This window comes from Xyrauchen texanus, chromosome 15 (genome assembly GCF_025860055.1).
Source record: "Xyrauchen texanus isolate HMW12.3.18 chromosome 15, RBS_HiC_50CHRs, whole genome shotgun sequence".
NCBI lineage: Eukaryota > Metazoa > Chordata > Actinopteri > Cypriniformes > Catostomidae > Xyrauchen > Xyrauchen texanus.
In genome coordinates this window covers 33,973,498-33,992,607 of record NC_068290.1, presented here as the reverse complement: position 1 = coordinate 33,992,607, position 19,110 = coordinate 33,973,498, and the positions used below count along the sequence as shown (strand labels likewise).

At 38.5% G+C, this 19,110-nt stretch overlaps 1 protein-coding gene across 2 annotated transcripts in view; it reads right to left on the bottom strand.

Moving 5' to 3' along the window:
* Positions 1–1,125: 1,125 nt before the first annotated feature.
* enpp2 (ectonucleotide pyrophosphatase/phosphodiesterase 2) overlaps positions 1,126–19,110 on the bottom strand; it is a 29,554-nt gene continuing 11,569 nt past the window's right edge. The window contains exons 12-25 of one of the 2 annotated variants that reach the window (XM_052144435.1): positions 17,966–18,074; positions 17,741–17,866; positions 17,251–17,282; positions 16,592–16,719; positions 12,959–13,043; positions 12,782–12,869; positions 12,186–12,355; positions 11,432–11,567; positions 9,424–9,563; positions 9,184–9,319; positions 6,692–6,769; positions 3,359–3,491; positions 1,907–2,060; positions 1,126–1,624 (exon numbers count right to left, since the gene is read on the bottom strand). In XM_052144435.1, coding sequence (XP_052000395.1) covers positions 1,454–1,624; positions 1,907–2,060; positions 3,359–3,491; positions 6,692–6,769; positions 9,184–9,319; positions 9,424–9,563; positions 11,432–11,567; positions 12,186–12,355; positions 12,782–12,869; positions 12,959–13,043; positions 16,592–16,719; positions 17,251–17,282; positions 17,741–17,866; positions 17,966–18,074 — 1,686 coding nt within the window. In that variant the 3' untranslated portion in view covers positions 1,126–1,453. The remainder of the gene's footprint in view (positions 1,625–1,906; positions 2,061–3,358; positions 3,492–6,691; positions 6,770–9,183; positions 9,320–9,423; positions 9,564–11,431; positions 11,568–12,185; positions 12,356–12,781; positions 12,870–12,958; positions 13,044–16,591; positions 16,720–17,250; positions 17,283–17,740; positions 17,867–17,965; positions 18,075–19,110) is intronic. The other variant, XM_052144436.1, reaches the window with a different exon arrangement.

Here is a 19,110-nt window from a genome sequence, read left to right as displayed (position 1 = left end):
GGGAGCTAACAACAAGTCAGGTCAAAAGTTAGAAAGTGATGTTTCATGTTTATAGCGAATTCCCAAAATCTCTGGACCCACTTTATTGTGAACCTATTAGTCCTAGCCTTTCGGGGGCCCAAAGCAAAACTTTGCATGAACTGATGGAGTGAGTTAAAAAATTTCCATCATGGTCTATTTTTATAGATTATATTTGTTTTAATTTTCCAAATACCTATAGTACATTTGATATTGTCTCAATATATCCAACATTTTCATTTATTAAAAATGACAATTCGTAGCAAGTCTGTGAAAGTGAAAATTTAGAGTAAAATTTGTTTTTTATGTATTTCTCACCCACATCTATCGTATCGCTTCTAAAGATATGGATTTAACCACTGAAGTCATATTAATTAATTTTACGGTGCCTTTATGTACTTTTTGGAGCTTAAAATTTTGGTCACCATTCACTTGCATTGGTTGGACATACAGAGCTGAAATATTCTTTAAAAAAAATCTTAATTTGTGTTTTGCAGAAAAAAGAATGTCATGAGGGTGAGTAAATTATGAGAGAATTTTTTGGTGAACTATTCTTTTAAATCAGCATAACTAAGAACTCAATTAAGTCTGTTGAGCTATACAAGAGCAATAGCACATCAGAGTAATACGATTTTCCTCTGGTCACACACATTAATGCACAGAAAACAAATTAGTCTTGCCCACTCATTTAAACCCACTGTATATTGTATGATGATTTAGAAAGCATGTGCCCCACCATCTTTATCTATTTAATTAAAACATTTATATATATGAGAGTGATTGTCTGAATATTGGTTTAATTCTTTTTTTTTTCTACTAGCTTTTTCTCCTCCCCCACATAAATATAGCAACTCAAGATTGTTTTGGTCATTTCCATAACAAAATTCACCATGGCAACCATACTTTTCACTAAAATACCATTGCTATTGCAAGTATTGTTAATAGTGATAAATTAAAATGGGATATTTTTTCAAGTTACTGTGTAAGAAACTTTCAGTATCTTTTTTTATTGGACTGTAAACTGTCATATAATCACTAATCGGCACCATTCTCTGCAAAATGATCAGAACGCAACTATGTAAAAAAGGTTTAATGGTATAAAATTCATAAACAAGACACATAAAAAAAGAACAGGTTTAATTACTGTTCACAATACAGAAAATCTCAGTCTCTCATCTCTCAAATGTGGTTGCATTAAGCACATTAAACATCACAAGTTAACACATTTATACAATATTATAACAAAAATCAAGTCACTCATGCTTATGATTCACTGACATAAAGGGGGGAAATGTAAAAAAAAAAAAAGTTACACTTAAAGATTCCCAGAATGAAAGAACAATAAATATGATAGCTTGTATAAAAAATATACACCTAACAATGTCAGGATGAAGGAGTACAGATGTGGGGAATGCTAGTGCAGGGATACAGTGGTTTAGATCTCACTCTCGTATGTATGTAAGTAGGTCTTCAGGGAGAGGATCTCCTCGTAGGTCCTGCTGGTACGGCGATAAAAGTTCAGTCCTGTAAGTAACTCAACATCTCGTACACATGCTGTGTGTGTCTTCATCAGCTCCTCCACCCATTTTGACTCGTCCTCTGAACTCTAGGTGAGGAGAAAGTGTCAAATACCACAATAAAGCCATCTAAAAAACTATTCTGCTGCTACATTAAAGGGTTATTTTCAACCATACTGGCATACTGTCAAATACCACAGACAATAAGTTCAGCTCATCAGTAAGTATAAATGAAAAGGAAATGTGTTTACACAACCCATGTTTCCTGTTCATTTATACATACTGAGTGATAGACAGCATTCAACATGTGATACATAGCCATTGAATAATAACCAGAAATATACCTTCAATGAGAAGAGAAGAGAACTTACGTTACAGGATTCATCATTATCAGATCGGTGAGGAAGAATGAATGAGAAGACACTCAGAGGACCAACACATGAGTCAACAGTATGTGTGTTTTCCAGACAACTTGTAACCACAATGTAATAATGAGTTGGGATTGGTACAGGGCCAGTGACATATCTGCAAACAAACAAAGAGTCACATACTCAAACTGATTCTCAAACAGAATTATATACTGTGCAGTTAGTGTACATACACTACATGGCCGAAGTATATATGGACACCACCTTCTAATTAACGGGTCTGGCTATTCCAGTATTTTCAGTAAGTAAACCTTAATGCCAGTTCAAGGAGGGCCCTGGGCATGATTATGACAAAAATCATAATTATTTCCCTTGATATTTTAATTGTGATTATTCATTTCACTTAAGATAATTTATATCTAAAATCTTGTTTAGGACAACTGCATGCCATCAGTAGGGGTTTAGGTCTGGGCTTTGTGCAGACCAGTCAAGTTCATCCACTGTAAACCATTTATTTATGGAAATATTGCTTTGTGCCCTGGGGCATTGTCATTTTGCAACAGAAAAGGACCATCTCCAAACTATTACAAGAACATTTATAGTACACAATTCTCTAAAATGTCACTGTATGGTGTGGCTTTAAGGTTTCTGTTCACTGGAATTACTAGAACAGCCAAAACTGTTTATTAGAAGGGGCTGTTCTATGGGGGTGCTTGAGGGTGCTAAGCTTTCTTTGACTCTGACTTTCCACAAGAAGAATCTGCTAACGTGGACCATACCTTGAAAAAAAAAGATATCTCAGAAGACCTACAATCAATAATTGTTGCTTTTCATTAAGCTGGAAAGGGTTACAAAGTTATTTTGAAGAGCTTAGGCATTTTTCGGTTGACAGTTAGATAAATTGTCTATAAATTATTTAGTACTGTGGCTACTCTCCCTAGAAGTGGCTGTCCAGCCAAGATGACTCAAAGGGCACACTGCAGAATTCTCAATGAGGTAAAAAAAGAACCCTAAAGTAACAGCTAAAGACTTGAAGGAATCATTGGAACTGGTTAACATCTCTGTTCATGAGTTTACTATATGGAAAACATTAAACAGCCATGGTGTCCATGGCAGGACACCATGAAGGAAGCTGCTGCTTTCCAACAAAAACATTGCAAAGGAGGATCGACCAGTTATTAAATTCAAGGGTTCACTTACTTTTTCCACAGCACTAGGAATGTTTAATGGGATGTGTTCAATAAAGTAATGAAAGGTTATATTTGTTTGTGTGTTGTTAGCTTAAGCACATTGTGTTTGCATAAACTTGTGAATTTGATGAAGATGAGATCACATTGTGATCTCAATTTTTTTTTTAGCGAATTCCAAATGGTTCACAAACATTCTCTTGCCACTGTATGTAATGTGCACATTAATGAGCTATTGTATAAGTAATAGTGCATGAAGGCAACTTACAGTTTCATTTTCTCTGCTGAATCTCTAAGACCATCATAGTCATAGTCAAAAATAGGCCCAGTGACCACATTCACTCCATTTCTCTCGCTGGCATAACGTTTCACCAGTGCTTTCTGGAAATAACCCCACACACCTAAAACAGCCAAACATAGATGGAGAAAGACAAAAAGTGATGGAGAGTGCAGCAAAGAGATGCATAAATGGAAAGCACTAAAACAGCTTTCTTTTGCTATAGAAAGTTACCTCCTCAAGTGAAAAGAGTTTCTGTTTGTGAGCATCTATTTTGCACCAAATGAATACGCACTCTGACTTAAGTGTTTTCTACCTTTATTGGCTATTGGGTTGGGAGAGTTACGTTTGAAATGCGTTCCACTACAGATTACAGAATACATACATTTGTAATTGTATTCCATTAGATTATTCAAGGTCAGTAATGTAATCAAAATACTTTGGATTACTTCTTAAACACTGGTAGATTTTTTCACTTGTTTTGACAATAAAAATCTGACAGTACAGTAAAACAAAATACCAAACCCAATCAAATTGATCTTGTTTTAAGGATTTTTATATGTATTTACAGGAAAACAGTATAAAAATTCACATCAATAATAACAATGTAGCCCTATTATCAAAGAGCTTACTAAGGAAATCATTTTTGGATCTAACATGGATTTTATTGATAAAAAAAAATATGATTGTGCCTAGTATCAGGTAAAATGCTAGAAAGAGCATTTAGCTTAGCATAAAGCTAAATGTTCACATGTTCAATTTACACAAGGTTTATTTCTATTTCTGCTACTCCAATCTTACTTCAAACGTACTTCTCTGTCTGCTTATGAATGTAACACATCATAAGGAAGTGTTTCACCGCTGTTCAAATGCACTTTGGATCACATCATTTATATGTATAAATGTTTTACATCTGAATGGACTAAATATTAAATGAAACAAATGAGAATAAAATTCAAAGTAATCTCTTCAGTTATCAAAATGTAACTGTATTCTGATTACCAATTATTTAAATTGTAACTGTAGTGGAATAGAGTTACTTATATTTTTTATTTTAAATACCTAATCTAATTTTCTTACATGGATTCCACTATTCCCCAACCCTGATTATTGGTAACTGAAACTTAAAAATCTGTTAAAACACAGTGGAGACAAAAGGTCTGAGACTACTAGTGAAAATTCTTCTATTATTCATTTGTCTTATTGTTTTTAAATGTTTGCTTTCAAGAGAGATACAAACCTCCCCATAATTTGCACCCTGGCTCTAACCTCAGGTTTACAGGTCAAAGAATGACTGTCTGTGAAATTATGAAAACCATTCATATGACTAATAGTGTGAACTGTAATTTGTTCCCAAATTTCTAGTAAGAGATGTTAGGAGACATGACATGGAAAGTAAAAGGCTTTATATTTGAATGAAGTATAAAAGGCTTGATTATAGTTTTACTTGACACTTGATGTTTGCACAAACATCTGCAGACTGCGAACTAGGCTCAAGAGGTGTGTATACTTGGCGTATTCTCCGTTGCATTGTTCTCCAAAAAGACTGGTGGTAGTGCAAAGAAGCAAGAAATAGCAGATAGAATTAGTTTGCCGAATTTACCTAGCCAGGTATTATATGAATAATATTTGTTCACTGGCTGTTGGTCATGTGCAGGTGATTGGTCTATTCAACAACCACATTTAAACAGTATCACTGACTGACTGTGACTCTGGTTCTAAACTGCACAAAAGCGCAGATTACAGTTAACATTTTAGTTTTATATTTTAGAGCCTAGTTGAGATTTTAATTTTACATTTAATTAACTTTATTAACTCAAATAGCATTTAAATGTTTTAAGAAAAATGCACTTATTTGCACAAAGTATAAATAAACAGAGCTGTACAAGAACCTGGATGTCGTGAGGATGTCAAGTATAAACCAGGCTTCAGGACTTTGGAAAGAGAGAGGGTTGTGTCCCTCTGTGGGTGGCAGCTCTGTTAACTGGCTGAGTCCAGCACAGCTAATGTAAAACAGACACAACATCCATCAGTGTGCTCTCATTTCACCTCTGCTGCCAAACCCTCTGAATGGTATACACATTTACAGATTCCCAAAGAGGCAAGAGGAACGTGTTGGGGGTGCATTAGAAAACCTAAACAAGTATAAAGGACATTCTATTTAGATCTAAATGATGATTTGATTCAATTTGTGAGTTTTTCTGTATGTATTTTTGCATGATGACTAATTTCCTCTGAGGGAACGCAACGTGTGTGTACAGTTCCTTCTTTTCAAACAGAGGTGGCTCTCATACAGTGGCCCATTTTTTCAAAAAAGTCTCACCACAGGCCACACACACACACACATATCGCTTCCAATTCACCCGCAGACATACACACCCAACGAAGTGAATGCACATGCAAGGGTGAGCACACACGCACAATTCATTTCCTTTCAAGCTTTTTTTGTGGGTGATCCTGGGGGCCATTATGGCTAAGCAAAACTAATGACTTCCTAAAAGATACAAACCTGTCCAGCAAACCTTTGCTCATTCATTGGTTAATGCCAAACAGACTCAGTAAACATAATTGAAATAAGCCCCATCTGACAACACACTTTACCTGCTAAGCTTAACTAAGGCCTGCGCTCAGTGACTGTGACCCAATATTCCTCAAGTTCACCACTGCCAGCAAAGTCACAGAGATAGCTTAAATGTCACAGTGTGTCCTGACTCAGAGTTAACTCATAGTATGCTTGTTAAGAAGTCAAGTGGGCAATGCTTTTACTTTAAGCTAGCTTGATGTAGTGACACAAAATTAGGGTGATGTTTCATATTACCCTTATATAGGTAATAAAAGCTCATATTAAACTGGAAAAGAGAAAATATTTTAATTACACACCATCCATCCATCCATCCATCCATCGTCAACTGCTTATCCTGTGTACAGGGTCACGGGGGGCTGGAGCCTATCCCAGCTAACATCGGGCGAAAGGCGGGGGACACCCTGGACAGGTCGCCAGTCCATCGCAGGGCCACACATAGACAGACATACACTCACACTCACCTCCACATCCACATCCACACCTAGGGCAATTTTTTTGGAGACACCAATTAACCTAGCCTGCATGTCTTTTGGATGGTGGGAGGAAGCCGAGTACCCGGAGAGAACCCACGCAGACACGGGGAGAACATGCAAACTCCACACAGAAAGGCCGGGGCAACCAGGGTTTGAACCCACGACCTTCTTGCTGTGAGGCGACAGTGCTGCCGCCCTTAATTACACACATCACTTCTAAATTATTGATGGAAAAATCACGTGACTTTAACTTTAAGGAACACTTACGTTTGAAAGCTTGGTACATCGGTGCTGAGTTGGTAATGAGAACAGCATCATATCTTGTTTCCTGAGTGGAGGCGAACTCTGTCAATCAGAAGACCATGGACAAAACAAATGTTCATATACCAGGGTTTGACATTTTTTTAACAAACAGATTTCACCTTTTTTTTTCCTTTTTGTTATACAAGTATTGTAGTCACAATAAAATTGACTTTTAAACTTTTTACCAGGCCTTCATCATTTATTTTCAATACTTTTCAAATACTTGTATGAACAGTTTTTTAGCCTTGTCAAATCAAGTCACTTGTGTAGCACTATTCACAACAGACATTGTTTCAAAGCAACTTTAAAAAAAATTATACCATAATGTCTTAAAATCCTCATTGTACAGTTTAAATGAATAACATGATTTAAAATAATGCCCCCAGATTAGACCCCCAGTGAGCAAGCCAAAGGCAACTGTGGCAAGGAACCCAAAACTCCATAAGATGCTAGTTGATGGAGTAAATAAAATATATTTTAATAGATGTTAGTTGTTATTACATACACATATGTAGCTGTACCCTTGTTCTTAGTAGACAAATAAAACAATTTGTGAGAGTTTGCAAAAAAATAGAAAGAAATATTGACACTTTCAAGTTCTTTGGGAACTAATATGTGGTCTTGCAGTTCACAGGCACTGAGCTAGGTAGTGTAAAGCTGCGTACACACTGCCAGCGACTTTGTAGCCGCAGGTCGACAGTGGCTGGCGGTGAAGTCACTAGTGGGCGTTCCCACTGCTGGTTGCCAAGTAACGTTTATAAATGACATTCACGGATGTCATTCCATTGCTCTTGAGAGCAAATCGCTTTTCTTGGCGCTAAAAGCAAACATTTTGGAGGGAAAAGACTAAATATAACTGGAATCAGTACATAAAATGCTTTATATCAAAGATGAATGAGAAACAAGGCGTGCTGTTTGCCATAGCGGCTGTTTAGCTGCGGCGCAAACGCCGGTCTGTCTGGGTCCACAAAACCATTAAATCTCTGAGTCAGCACAGCGAGTACCACTGGCTGGTGCAAGAGCTGCAGCTGGATATACCATATCCATATCATAGAGCACTGGAAAATTGCTAACAGCAAGAATTAGCCTTTCATCCATCTTTCCGTTTCTGCAGGAGCTGAGAGAGAGAGAGAGAGAGAGAGAGAGAGAGAGGGATCACGTGAGCTCTCCCGTCTTCTCTCCTATTGGCTGTCGCTTCCGTTAGTCGCTCTTCATTTGAATAAAGTCGAACTTGTCTCAACTTTGTCGCGTCACTGGACACGCCCACATCTAGTCGCCAACGGTCGCGACAGCTCGTGTCGTCGGAAGTCGCTGTGCTCTCATTGAAAATGAATGGGATGGAGTCGCTGTCTCACGCAATGTCGCTGGCAGTGTGTACGCAGCTTAACACTGTACAGATAAAACTCATAGTTGTATATAGTTGTAGTGGCAATATAATGGACAGAAAAAATTAAAACAAGAGTCTGAAACCTCTATACTGGAGTGGTGGTTTGTTTCCAGAAAATACTTAACTAAAACAATGTTTATGGTGATTGACCAATGGTGATGTAAGTTTGTCAAAGGCTTGTCCTAGAAAACATCACCTGTGTCGTAGAAAACAATGCTTTTACAGATTATAGATGAAAGGCTAAGTGGATTCACCCTTACTTGATTGCCTGACCCCTTCTTGTCCTGGTTCATAACCAATTGTATGAATTGAGATTCCCAGTAGTTGTTTTTAATTATAGAAGTAAATGATAATTTTATCCTTAAATACAGTTTCACCTGGGTCCAATAAACTTTGTGTCCATGACAGAAACAAAATAATGTCCTATTCACACCAAGACCTGTAACAGTGATATTTTTCTTCCTATGCACAAGAAACCCTGAATTCAATACAAATATGCAATAATTAAATAAAGAAAAGACCATGAGGCTGTCTTCTTCAATAGTATTTGACATGTTATGCATAATATTTTATGCTATACCTTCTCCTACTGTTCCACGTGTTTATCACTGTACCTTGTGATATATTATCCAGGCATTAAAAAAGTGATGCTGGGTTCGAGAGTTCGTATGAAAAATACTCATTTGTAGCAAAATACATGCATATATATGAAGAAGAATGCACAAATTTAATATTCCTCAAAATGCATCCCTCAAAAAAAAAAAACATAGAAATAACATAATAAAACAGTTATGCCAAATTAGGTAAATAACTGCATTAAATATATTAATCCCATGCATTGACACCCGAATGCTTAAAGATCCATGTGGCAGAACATTTTTTTAGAACAATGCAGCATACTGTACAGGGGTGAATTTCTATTTCATTTTATTTGTTTCAGTCTTGGTGTGAATAAACCTTTCGTAGGCAGTTAGTCTCACACAAATTTGTCACAAATTTATCTTAACCGCAGTTCTATGTTAATGTCTCATAAAATTGGCATAGTTTGTGTATTTATATAAAAACTCACGAGGTGGATAGAGGAAGCCATAAGAGATTTGTTTGTCTGCGCGATAGCTTGAGCAGGACTGACTGTATGCCGGAGGAATTCTGATATCAGGCCGCACACAGTTACTCAGAGCCTCGGGCAAAGGGGTGAAATCCACCTGCAACACAACAGAAACATAGTCCAGTTCAGACCCCAATGCCATACAGCAAGTATTGTGTTTGGAGAATTGACTATAAGCCAGATATAAATAAGTAACCTGACCTGCTTAGATACAGTGTAAGATGTCCAGAGAGGCATGGACAGAGCTTCACTGTAGCCACTAATGTAGTCGCTATGATGGAGGATGCAGTATTTGGTGCGGAACATGACAGCTGGCCGGCCGAAAGGAAGATTATTGCTGTCTAAAACACAAAAAGTAGACAATAATGGACATGATGAGAGTAATCTCCTAATCTGAAGAAAAGAACGACAAAAGATTACAAAGAAAAATCTACTGGCAGTGGAAGACACACAATTATTTAGCCAAACATGTTAAAGGAATAGTTCCAAAAATGAAAATTCTCTTTCCACACCATGATGCTGTTCCAAATCCAAATGGTTAGGTTGAGGTTTTTAATGTGAAGGTTAGATGGAAGTTTTTAATGAGTAAAACGTACCTCCCTAACCTAAAACTTAAAACTAACCAATATATTCCTAAAAGGAAATGCTACATGAAAAGACAATATTCTGAAGCAACCACATAAATTTGTGTCATTTATATGACATTCTCGTGTCAGCTTGCATGTTTGGCTGGGCTCAACTAGTGGTCTTCTGAGTCTAAATTCTAACACTCAGAAAAATAAATGTTATAAAGTAATATTCAGCCATTGTGAAAATGAATAAAATGCACAGTTGCTGTTGTGTTTCTAGCATTAATTTCCACAGGAAACTGCCGCAAAACATAGAAAGCGGCACATAAAACTAAGTTTGCAAAAATTTTGTTATAGTAACGTTCATTCTATGAGACTATGTTGAAAAAAGTGGATGGGATTGGGACAAAGGCTTTCAAAATGGTAGATCAATGGTTATGTGTTACATTCTAAGTCTTCTGAAGCTATATGACATCAAACCTGGCATGCTGGGCCTTGTTACTTATATATATATATATATATATATATAGTTTGTAATATCTTGTTATATGCTTGTTTTATGGGGACAACACATCCTTTTCCCTCAGAGGGTTCTTTAAAAAAACGATATTTCAAAATAGCCTAAAAAGTGAGAATTTTCCTGTTTTCCAGTTGAAGTGTTCTCTGTATTCATACATACTGTATGTAGAAACATGTCATATATTCTGTGTGCATTTGCAGTTTAAACCTAGCGTATCAGTATAATAATCTTTGATTTGCTTGTCTCCCTCATTCTCTGTGTGCCCACTGCACACTGTGTGATAGAGAAAGGGAGAGAATGCGCACTCTCAGAAAAGTGACCACAAGAAAAATGCATATTTTAATGAAAACATTTACTGTATGTGAAACAAGTAACTCTGAACGAACACTTCTATGTTGTAAATAAATATATCTGAAAATGTCTGCTTGTATCTTACCTCAGTTTCTCTGAACTTGTTTACATTCAGCTGATTTGTTTGTCAATTAAGTTGATTAGAGGTACAGTATAGGTTTGATATATATATATATATATATATATATATATATATATATATATATATATATATATATATACATAACTCACTCTGACTTTCAAGAAACAATTCCTGACTTTAAATAAATAAATAATTACATGTGTAAGATGTTTGCATGTAGGGGTGTTTAGAAATAAAAATCTGTGTTTAAATGGCCTATGTTTATTCACAGAAATTAGTTGATTTTTCTATTAATTCAATAGGCACATTGGAATGTTTGGGCATGGTGGCGCAGTGGCTTCACTGTTATGACGTCATCAGCAATCCTGTTCATCCAGCAATCCAAATTTTTGTCATATTTGGAGGTTGACAGTCCTGGTTCCCATTCACATTTAATGTATGGAAAATAGTATTCTACAAAACATCTGCATATGTGTTCCATCAGAGAGAACAAAAAGGGTCATATGTGTTTGGAACGACATGAGGGTGAGTAAATGATGAGAGAATTTTAATTGGGTGAACTATTCCTTTAATGAAACATTAAGACCAATAATTTTAAGAATGCATGCAATATGAACCAGGTTAACTGTACACCAAAAAGCTTTTGGGAATCACTAAACCATTCCAGAGAGAAGGTGAGGACATTACCATCAATAACTTGTCTCAGTCGTTGATTGAGTTCTTCCACTTTGTTCTGTAACAGACAGAGCCACAGTGACTCCAGGTTATAGCCTCTTACAAGGGTCACTTTCAATGCCCTCTGCCCCCTACTTTTTGAACGCAACTGCAAAAGATTAAAGGTGAAAACCTACAGCAAGCGATCTACATCTGAGCAGAAGGCAAAGGCACTTTCAGAGGCAGTGGGAGGAAACACTTTGGTCCTAAAAAGCAATTACTATGATTTAAGAGAGCTTAAATGTCAAGAGTTCAAGAGAAAAGAAATAGCAGCCAGCTATAATTCCTGGGCAGGATTGAAGGAGTAAAAATACAGACATTAAACCATGCAGTAACCAACAGTAACTGATAAAAGCATGGGTAAATGCACATGAAGCAAAGACTTTAAAAAAGATTTTAGCATGGTTTCAGCAATTTAAAAAATGTTTTATAAAGACATGTTGACTTTTCTACTTTTTACAAAACTGTGACTTTGAACAGTGAATTCTGATTCAGAATCAAGTCATCCACCTCATCATCATTAATCTTAAAATTATACAAATCGCAAGACGAGTTCATTTTCCCCTAAGTGACTTCATTTGTCAACTTTTAGAGGTACACTAGCATATAGATAGCCTCAAAGCTAATAGTCATGGACTAAAAGCCACAAAATATTTTTGATTTCATGGCTTCTTTAACTGAAGTTTTAGAAAGGTTGATTAAGATCTGAAACTAGTCTATTGCTGACCTTGTCTTCACAGGTGCAGCCAAGGTCATCAGTGAGAGCTGTGATTGGTCCTGCAGGGTTTGGCTTGGACACTTCTTCAGGCATGCTGGGTATGTATACAGGAGTCCTCAGAAGTTGGTTTAGGCTACCGTGGGTACCGTTGTTAGGGGCTGGCTTCAAGCCAAGAAGATCTGAAATGAATGGATGCATGGTGTATTGGCACGCACACTTACAGTGAAGTGTAACGTTATGCTAAACTATGAATGAGGGAGTGTTGAGATCAGTATTTCTTAATCGAAACCCAAAGTTCACCCAAACAATTTACTTGACTTTCTTTCTTCATGGAACACAAAAAGAGATGTTATGTAGGCTCAGTCACTATTCACTTTCACTCAATATTCATTTTAAGGCAAAGAAGATGCAATGAAAGTGAATTGTGACTTAAGCTAACATTTCCTTTGTGTTCCACCGAAGACAGGAATATGGATTTGGAGCAATGTGATGGTGAGTTAATAATGAGAGAATTGTTATATTTGAGTGAATTATCCCTTTTTATCCCTAAAGGTTTGTAGTCAGCACGAGGCTACAGGATGAGAAATAAAAGAAAATGTTCTCACCACACATAACATTGTAAAGCTCAATATTTTCAAATGGCGGGATCTTTGTCTTGAATTTAAAAGCTGGTCCATATCCAAGGAAAATTGTCTGAAAAGAAGGCCAGAGTGTCAGCACACAAAACACTAACAACATTTTCAACTGTAGCCATGAGTGTAGAAACAAAAAACAGAGCAAACCTGCATGCTGTTGATCTTATTGTCATATCCGTGATCACCAGCAAACCCACATTTCCCATGATTCCTCTTTGTTTCATACGACTTCCTGTATCATAAAAGATATAACCATAGTAGGTAACAGTAACCATAACGTTTTCAGTTACCAACGTCATTATACAAATTCATAATGAACTTAAAAGTTAAAATGTCCAATAAAAGGGCAGTTAATGGGATTAAGCGAGAAGTATGTGGCTGGTCATGTGATTCTAACATGGCAGCCCTATGTGTGGACCCTCTCCATGTAGAATAAAACAGCTTTTATGAGTCTACTGATATGACTGGAGTCTTCATCTCATGGGAGTGCACATGATTTTATACATAAGTTTCAAAATTACAATTAATTTCTTAAGGAGTTAGAAAACATTATGGAGAACGGACATCTGAACCTGAGAAAAGGCCAGTGTCAAGTTGGCAGCAGAATTTGCATTCCCCCCCCAAACATATGGGTATAAAGGAAAGAGGGGCAGCGAGTGTCAGTCAGGATTTTGCACTGAGGAGCCGAAAATAAGGTACGGCCGTTTACAATGGTAGGTCTAGTGCTGTGGCAGGAGGGACACGACGTCTCGTTCCTTCCCTCGGGGAACGGAGGTTACAACAGTAACCATGACAGTAACGACTCACTCGATGTTGTGTCGTATGAAGTGACACAAGGGGTCCCATCTAAAAACGGCACTCACTGACCGTGTTACGTGAACTGTCGAGACAGGTGCAAGCAGGCTACTGCGTGCTAGAGTCAACTGTGGCAGCTGCACGTAGCCCTCCCCAACGCCCCCAAAGAGATGTCACATACAGACCTTAGGTTCCCCGCAACCCTGAGGGGGGGAACAGGTGCTACATGACTAGCATGGGAGCAAGCCCGGCAGCCGCAGCCTTTTCTCTCACTATGTCTCTCACATAGGACATGAAGTGGCTGGGGCCATCTTAATGCTATGAAACGCGGAAGGCGACCTTTCCCGGTCCTATTCTGTCGTGTTGCGGTTGCCAGGGATGTGAGTGGCGCACAGCCACCTGAGTCACGGCTGACACCAATGGAGGAGATGGCAGGTGAGTTGTGACATATGACGAGAGCGCACGCCGCCTTGGCAATTTATATATGCTACCGCCGCGGTGCTGTCTGAACGGATCAAGACGTGCTTGCCCGGATTATTGGGAGAAACTTCCGTAGGGCAAGAGATACAGCCAACAACTCAAGGCAGTTGATGTGCCAACGCAGCCGGGGTCCTGTCCAGGGGCCAGCGGCAGCATGCCCGTTGCACATGGCGCCCCAACCCTGTTGAGTGGCGTCTGTGGTGACCACGACACATCTGGACACCTGCTGCAAGGAGACTCCGGTCCACAGGAAGCAGAGGTCTGTCCAGGGGTTGAAACTATGACAGCAAGAATGGGTGACTGTCACACAGTATTTGCTGTGGCGCTATGCCCATCTCGGGACTCGAGTCTGTAGCCAGTGCTGAAGCGGTCTCATATGCATCAACTCGGGTGGCGCGGCCGAGGCTGAGGATGCCATATGCCCCAGGAGCCTCTGGAATTGTTATAGAGGATCCGCTGTGACGGGCTCAAAGAGAGCGAGGCACCTGAGCACTGAATGTAAGCGCTCATTGGTGAGGCACGCTGTCATTAAAACTGAGTCTAACTCCATGCCGAGAAAAGAGATGCTCTGAACAGGGGCGAGCTTGCTCTTTTCCCAGTTGACCTGAAGCCCTAGACAGCTGAGGTGCCTGAGCACCTGGTCCCTGTGAACGCATAGTAACTCTCGAGAGTGAGCCAGGATGAGCCAGTCATCGATGTAGTTGAGTATGCGGATGCCCACTTCACTGAGCAAGAGCTGCCTCTTTGAGCTTTGTGAAGATGCGAGGGGGCAGGGACAGGCCGAAAGGGAGGACCTTGTTCTGGCTTGTACTGGAAACACACCGTAGATCCAACAGCAGTGCTTCTTGCCAACAGAGGTGAGTGAAACAGTGGTGAACTCAGCTTTGCTGTTGCACAACCGTTCTGCTCCGAAGAAAAATTGTGACTGACACTCTCTACCCTGCTTCCCTTTATATCCGTATAAGCGGGGCGGGGCATGCAAATTCTGTCTGCCAACTTGACATTGGCCTTTTCTCAGGTTCAGAGGTACGTTTGGCATCCCAGGAAGACCCCTTGTGTCACATCATACAACACAATGTCGACTGAGTGACAGAAGGGGAACTAATGCGTTTGTGTGATGCTGCATTCTCACCACTAGTTTTCAGAGAAATGCCAAGATGACAAATTAAAAAAATTATTGAATGCACCTTTAACTTTCAAAAACCAGGGTTAACGGAAACCCTGGGTCAGTTACAGTATGATTAGTTGTTTTGTGCATTCATTTGATATCCAGTACGTTTGACCATTTTGACATAGTTGTACAGAGAGTCAGTGTGTTTATCCATCAAAGCAAAGATTTAGGTTTTACAGAATGGCAAATATAGTTGATTTTTTTGCCGTGATAACATGACTGCGGGGGGGGCAGTACGAGTGACAGGTAAACAGTTTTTTACCACTTATTTTTATGTGCTGTAACTTTGCTCGATAAACTCACCTTTCTTCAAAAACAATTTAGCAATACAGTGTGCCCCTCACTTCTCCTGGCCTCTGTGAATGTGCCAGCCATGTGACTGCCATTGAAATTAATGGTAATGCTGACAGATAGCTTTCTCCAGGAACTATAGAACCCCTTGATCAGAATGGGTCAATGGGTGTTAATGTTAGCAACACGTTCATTTTGTTTGTTGGATATTGTAACATGCTTGAATGACTGAACATAAAGTCCAGTGTTCCCAAGCATAAATCAACATTTGGAAGCAAATGATAAAGCTGAGTGAAGTTAAGTGGCAAAGCCAAGCAGCCTGATAGAAAATCCTCAGTAATCACAACGCTGTACACTGTACATTTTTTACTCAGTGGAAAGATCCTACAGTAAATCCAGTGATTTCAACAGTAAGTGATAGTCCCAAAGGCACACAGCATAGTCAAATAACGTATTAGCGAGAGACCCGCTCATAAATATTCTGTATTATTTCATAAAACTCAGAGAGTTGATTTTACTCCTTGCATCATGCAACGACCTACAGGTTGGGTGAAGCTGCACTGGCTGTAAAGTTGTTCATTTCACGACCATTAGACAGAACTATATCTTCACTAGCCAGCCTGAAAGCTTTCTTTCATTTGATATTCACTGCCAAAGCCAAAGCAAACATAGGACAGTGTCCCAACCCTGCAGTGAAGAGCGTCTGGACCTGCCTCTCTCTCTGCGTCCTCATCCATGGTGGATGTGTTGTCAGCCATTGGTTTATGCCAATGCCCTCATTTGTTTTCTTAAGAGGTCACAGCTTTCCACGGCAGTTGGAAATGAGTGCACAGGGAACTGTAGTGCATTTAGAAGCATTTGATGAAAAGGTCAAACTCAGCAGTAAAGATACATTGCTGGAGACTTCCATTAAGCATGTGAGACAGCAGATGATGGCAAAACGAATGAAGGTAGATTTAAGTGTTTTTCAATCAAGACATTTACACATTTACTAACACAGTCCTTTTAACCATTAAGACTAAATTGTGTGTCAGGCAATTTACCGCGCTATGTGCCATTTCCTCTCAACCATCAAGTGAATCTCCTCGATCCTGTGATGGTTGGCATAGTGCAAGCGTTTGGGAAGGTGCTCCTTTAAGTAGGGCTTGAAGTGTTGGTCTGACTTTTTACACTACAAGAGAACAGAGAGAATTGGTAACACGTTACAATAAGTTTTTATTCGTTAACATTATTTAGTATGTTAGTTAACATGAACTAACGATGAACAATACCTTTACAGCATTTGTTCATCTTGGTTAATGTTCATTTCAATATATACTAATACATTTTTAAAATCAAAAGTTGTGTTTGTTAACATTAGCTATGAACTAACATGAACTAACAATGAACAATTGTATTTATATTAACTATGATTAGCAAAGATTAAAAAATACTGTTCATTGTTAATTGTTTGTTCATGATACCCAGTGCATTAACTAATGTTATCAAATGAAACCTTATTGTAAAGTGTTACAAGAGAGGAAACATAGAGAATTCTGCACTGAAATGACCAAAGGTAAAGCAATATAAAATCTATATAGATCATTAACGCAAGTAACAAGGTTACGATTTATTGTAAAACAGGCTTAATAAATGACTTATATGATGTAAGCTTTAATAATGTACAGTATAACAAAAAAATTTTTTGGAGAAAGTTACTCACGGTAAGATTTGCTAAAACTGCTTTTGCATCATCTAGACACAGAGAGGAAGGGAAATTAGATGGCATACACTCATAAAACAAAATCTCTATCATAAAGAATGTATTGTTCTCCATTCTAATGTCACATGCCTCCATAATAATTAGTCATTATAAAAACCCATTTTACTTTTATAATTTGGTAAATTTCAGAGAAGCATTCTAAAAAATTCAGAATGGGTCTTGATTTTGTCTGACATATTTTCTTTGGAATCACATGCAATGGACACATGTTAAGAAAGTAAATGGGATACATTTTGATTTCAGTATGACTGTAAAACTTATTTTGTAAGACTGGTTGCAATTAGTCTTTTTGGACACTACCTATGCCAATGGAAAAGAACATATTTCCAAATGCAGAGTCAAACAGTATTTCCAACATCCTGTTATTTCTGATGCTGATAGGCCAGAACAGGCTAGAACTATCATCTCTTTCTGCTCTTTAATTACTAACATTTAGAGTTGTTTGGATTTCGGGCTCGGATTCTTCCCAGAGATCCAGGAATCAGGATGATATCTTCAGTGTTGGACATGTAAGAGCTCAGGAACTCTGTGCGGTCACAGTGAGCTTCCTCCATGCCTGAAGAAGAAGACGACAAAAGGGGACATTTACCATTGATCTGCAGTTAAAATTGTATCATCTTTAAAAACCACAAGCCTGAACATCTAAATATGGTACCGTGGTCCCCAACCAAAATGATATTGACACAACGGTGCAGTTTCATCTGTTTCAAGCCGTCCATCAGCTGACCAATCACCTTATCAATCTCCCTCAGTGGACTGTCAAGCTGAAGAACGAAAAACAACATTTGTATATTGTTCAACTCCTGTAAGTAAAGAGGTGCAGTGAGTACATAACCAGTCAAAAGTCTGGACACACCTGCTCATTCTTTATTATAATAAATAATAATAATGATAATTCTTTACATTTATATAGTGCTTTTCTAGGCACTAAAGTAACTTTACATAGTATAGTGGGACTCTCCTCAACCACCACCAGTGTGCAGCATCCACATGGATGATGCAACAGCAGACATAGTGCACCAGAACACCCACCACACGCCAGCAATTGGTGGAGAGGAGAGTGATGTAGCCAATTGAGAGATGGAGATTATTAGGAGGCCATAATAGATAGAATGGGGGGGATTTGACCAGGACACCAGGGTAACACCCATACTCTTTACAAGAAGCATCCAGGGATTTATTTAATGACCACAGAGAGTCAGGACCTAGGTTTAACATCTCATCTGAAAGATGGTGCTTTTTTACAGTATAGTGTCACCATCACTATACTGGGGAATTAGGACCCACACTGACCATAGGGTGAGCACCCCCTGCTGGCCTCCCTAATACCACTTCCAGCAGCAAACTTGGTTTCCCCAGGAGGTCTCCCATCCAGGTACTGGCCAGGCTCAACCCTGCTTAGCTTTAGTGGGCAACCAGGCAAGAGCTGCAGGGTGATATGGCTGCCATTATGGTTATATTTCACATTTTAGAATAATAGTAAAGTCATCAAAACTATGAAATAATTCAAATTTAAGTATAAGAATTATGTAGTGGGAAAAAAAGCTAAACAAATCAAAACTATCCCTTTGTCTAGAATATAGCTCTGCACACTCTGAATTAACATTGTAATTAGCCTTTTAGATCAAAATGTTTCTAAGGTAATGTGATTTTCAGTCAAGTATGACAAACGTTTGACTGGCAGTATATTTAAATAGTGAATCAAATTGTTCACGTTAGACCAGCAACTCAGTCTATACCCTAAATTTGCTTGAGGCAAGTTTGAATGAACTCACACTAGGGTTATTCACAGGGAGTCTG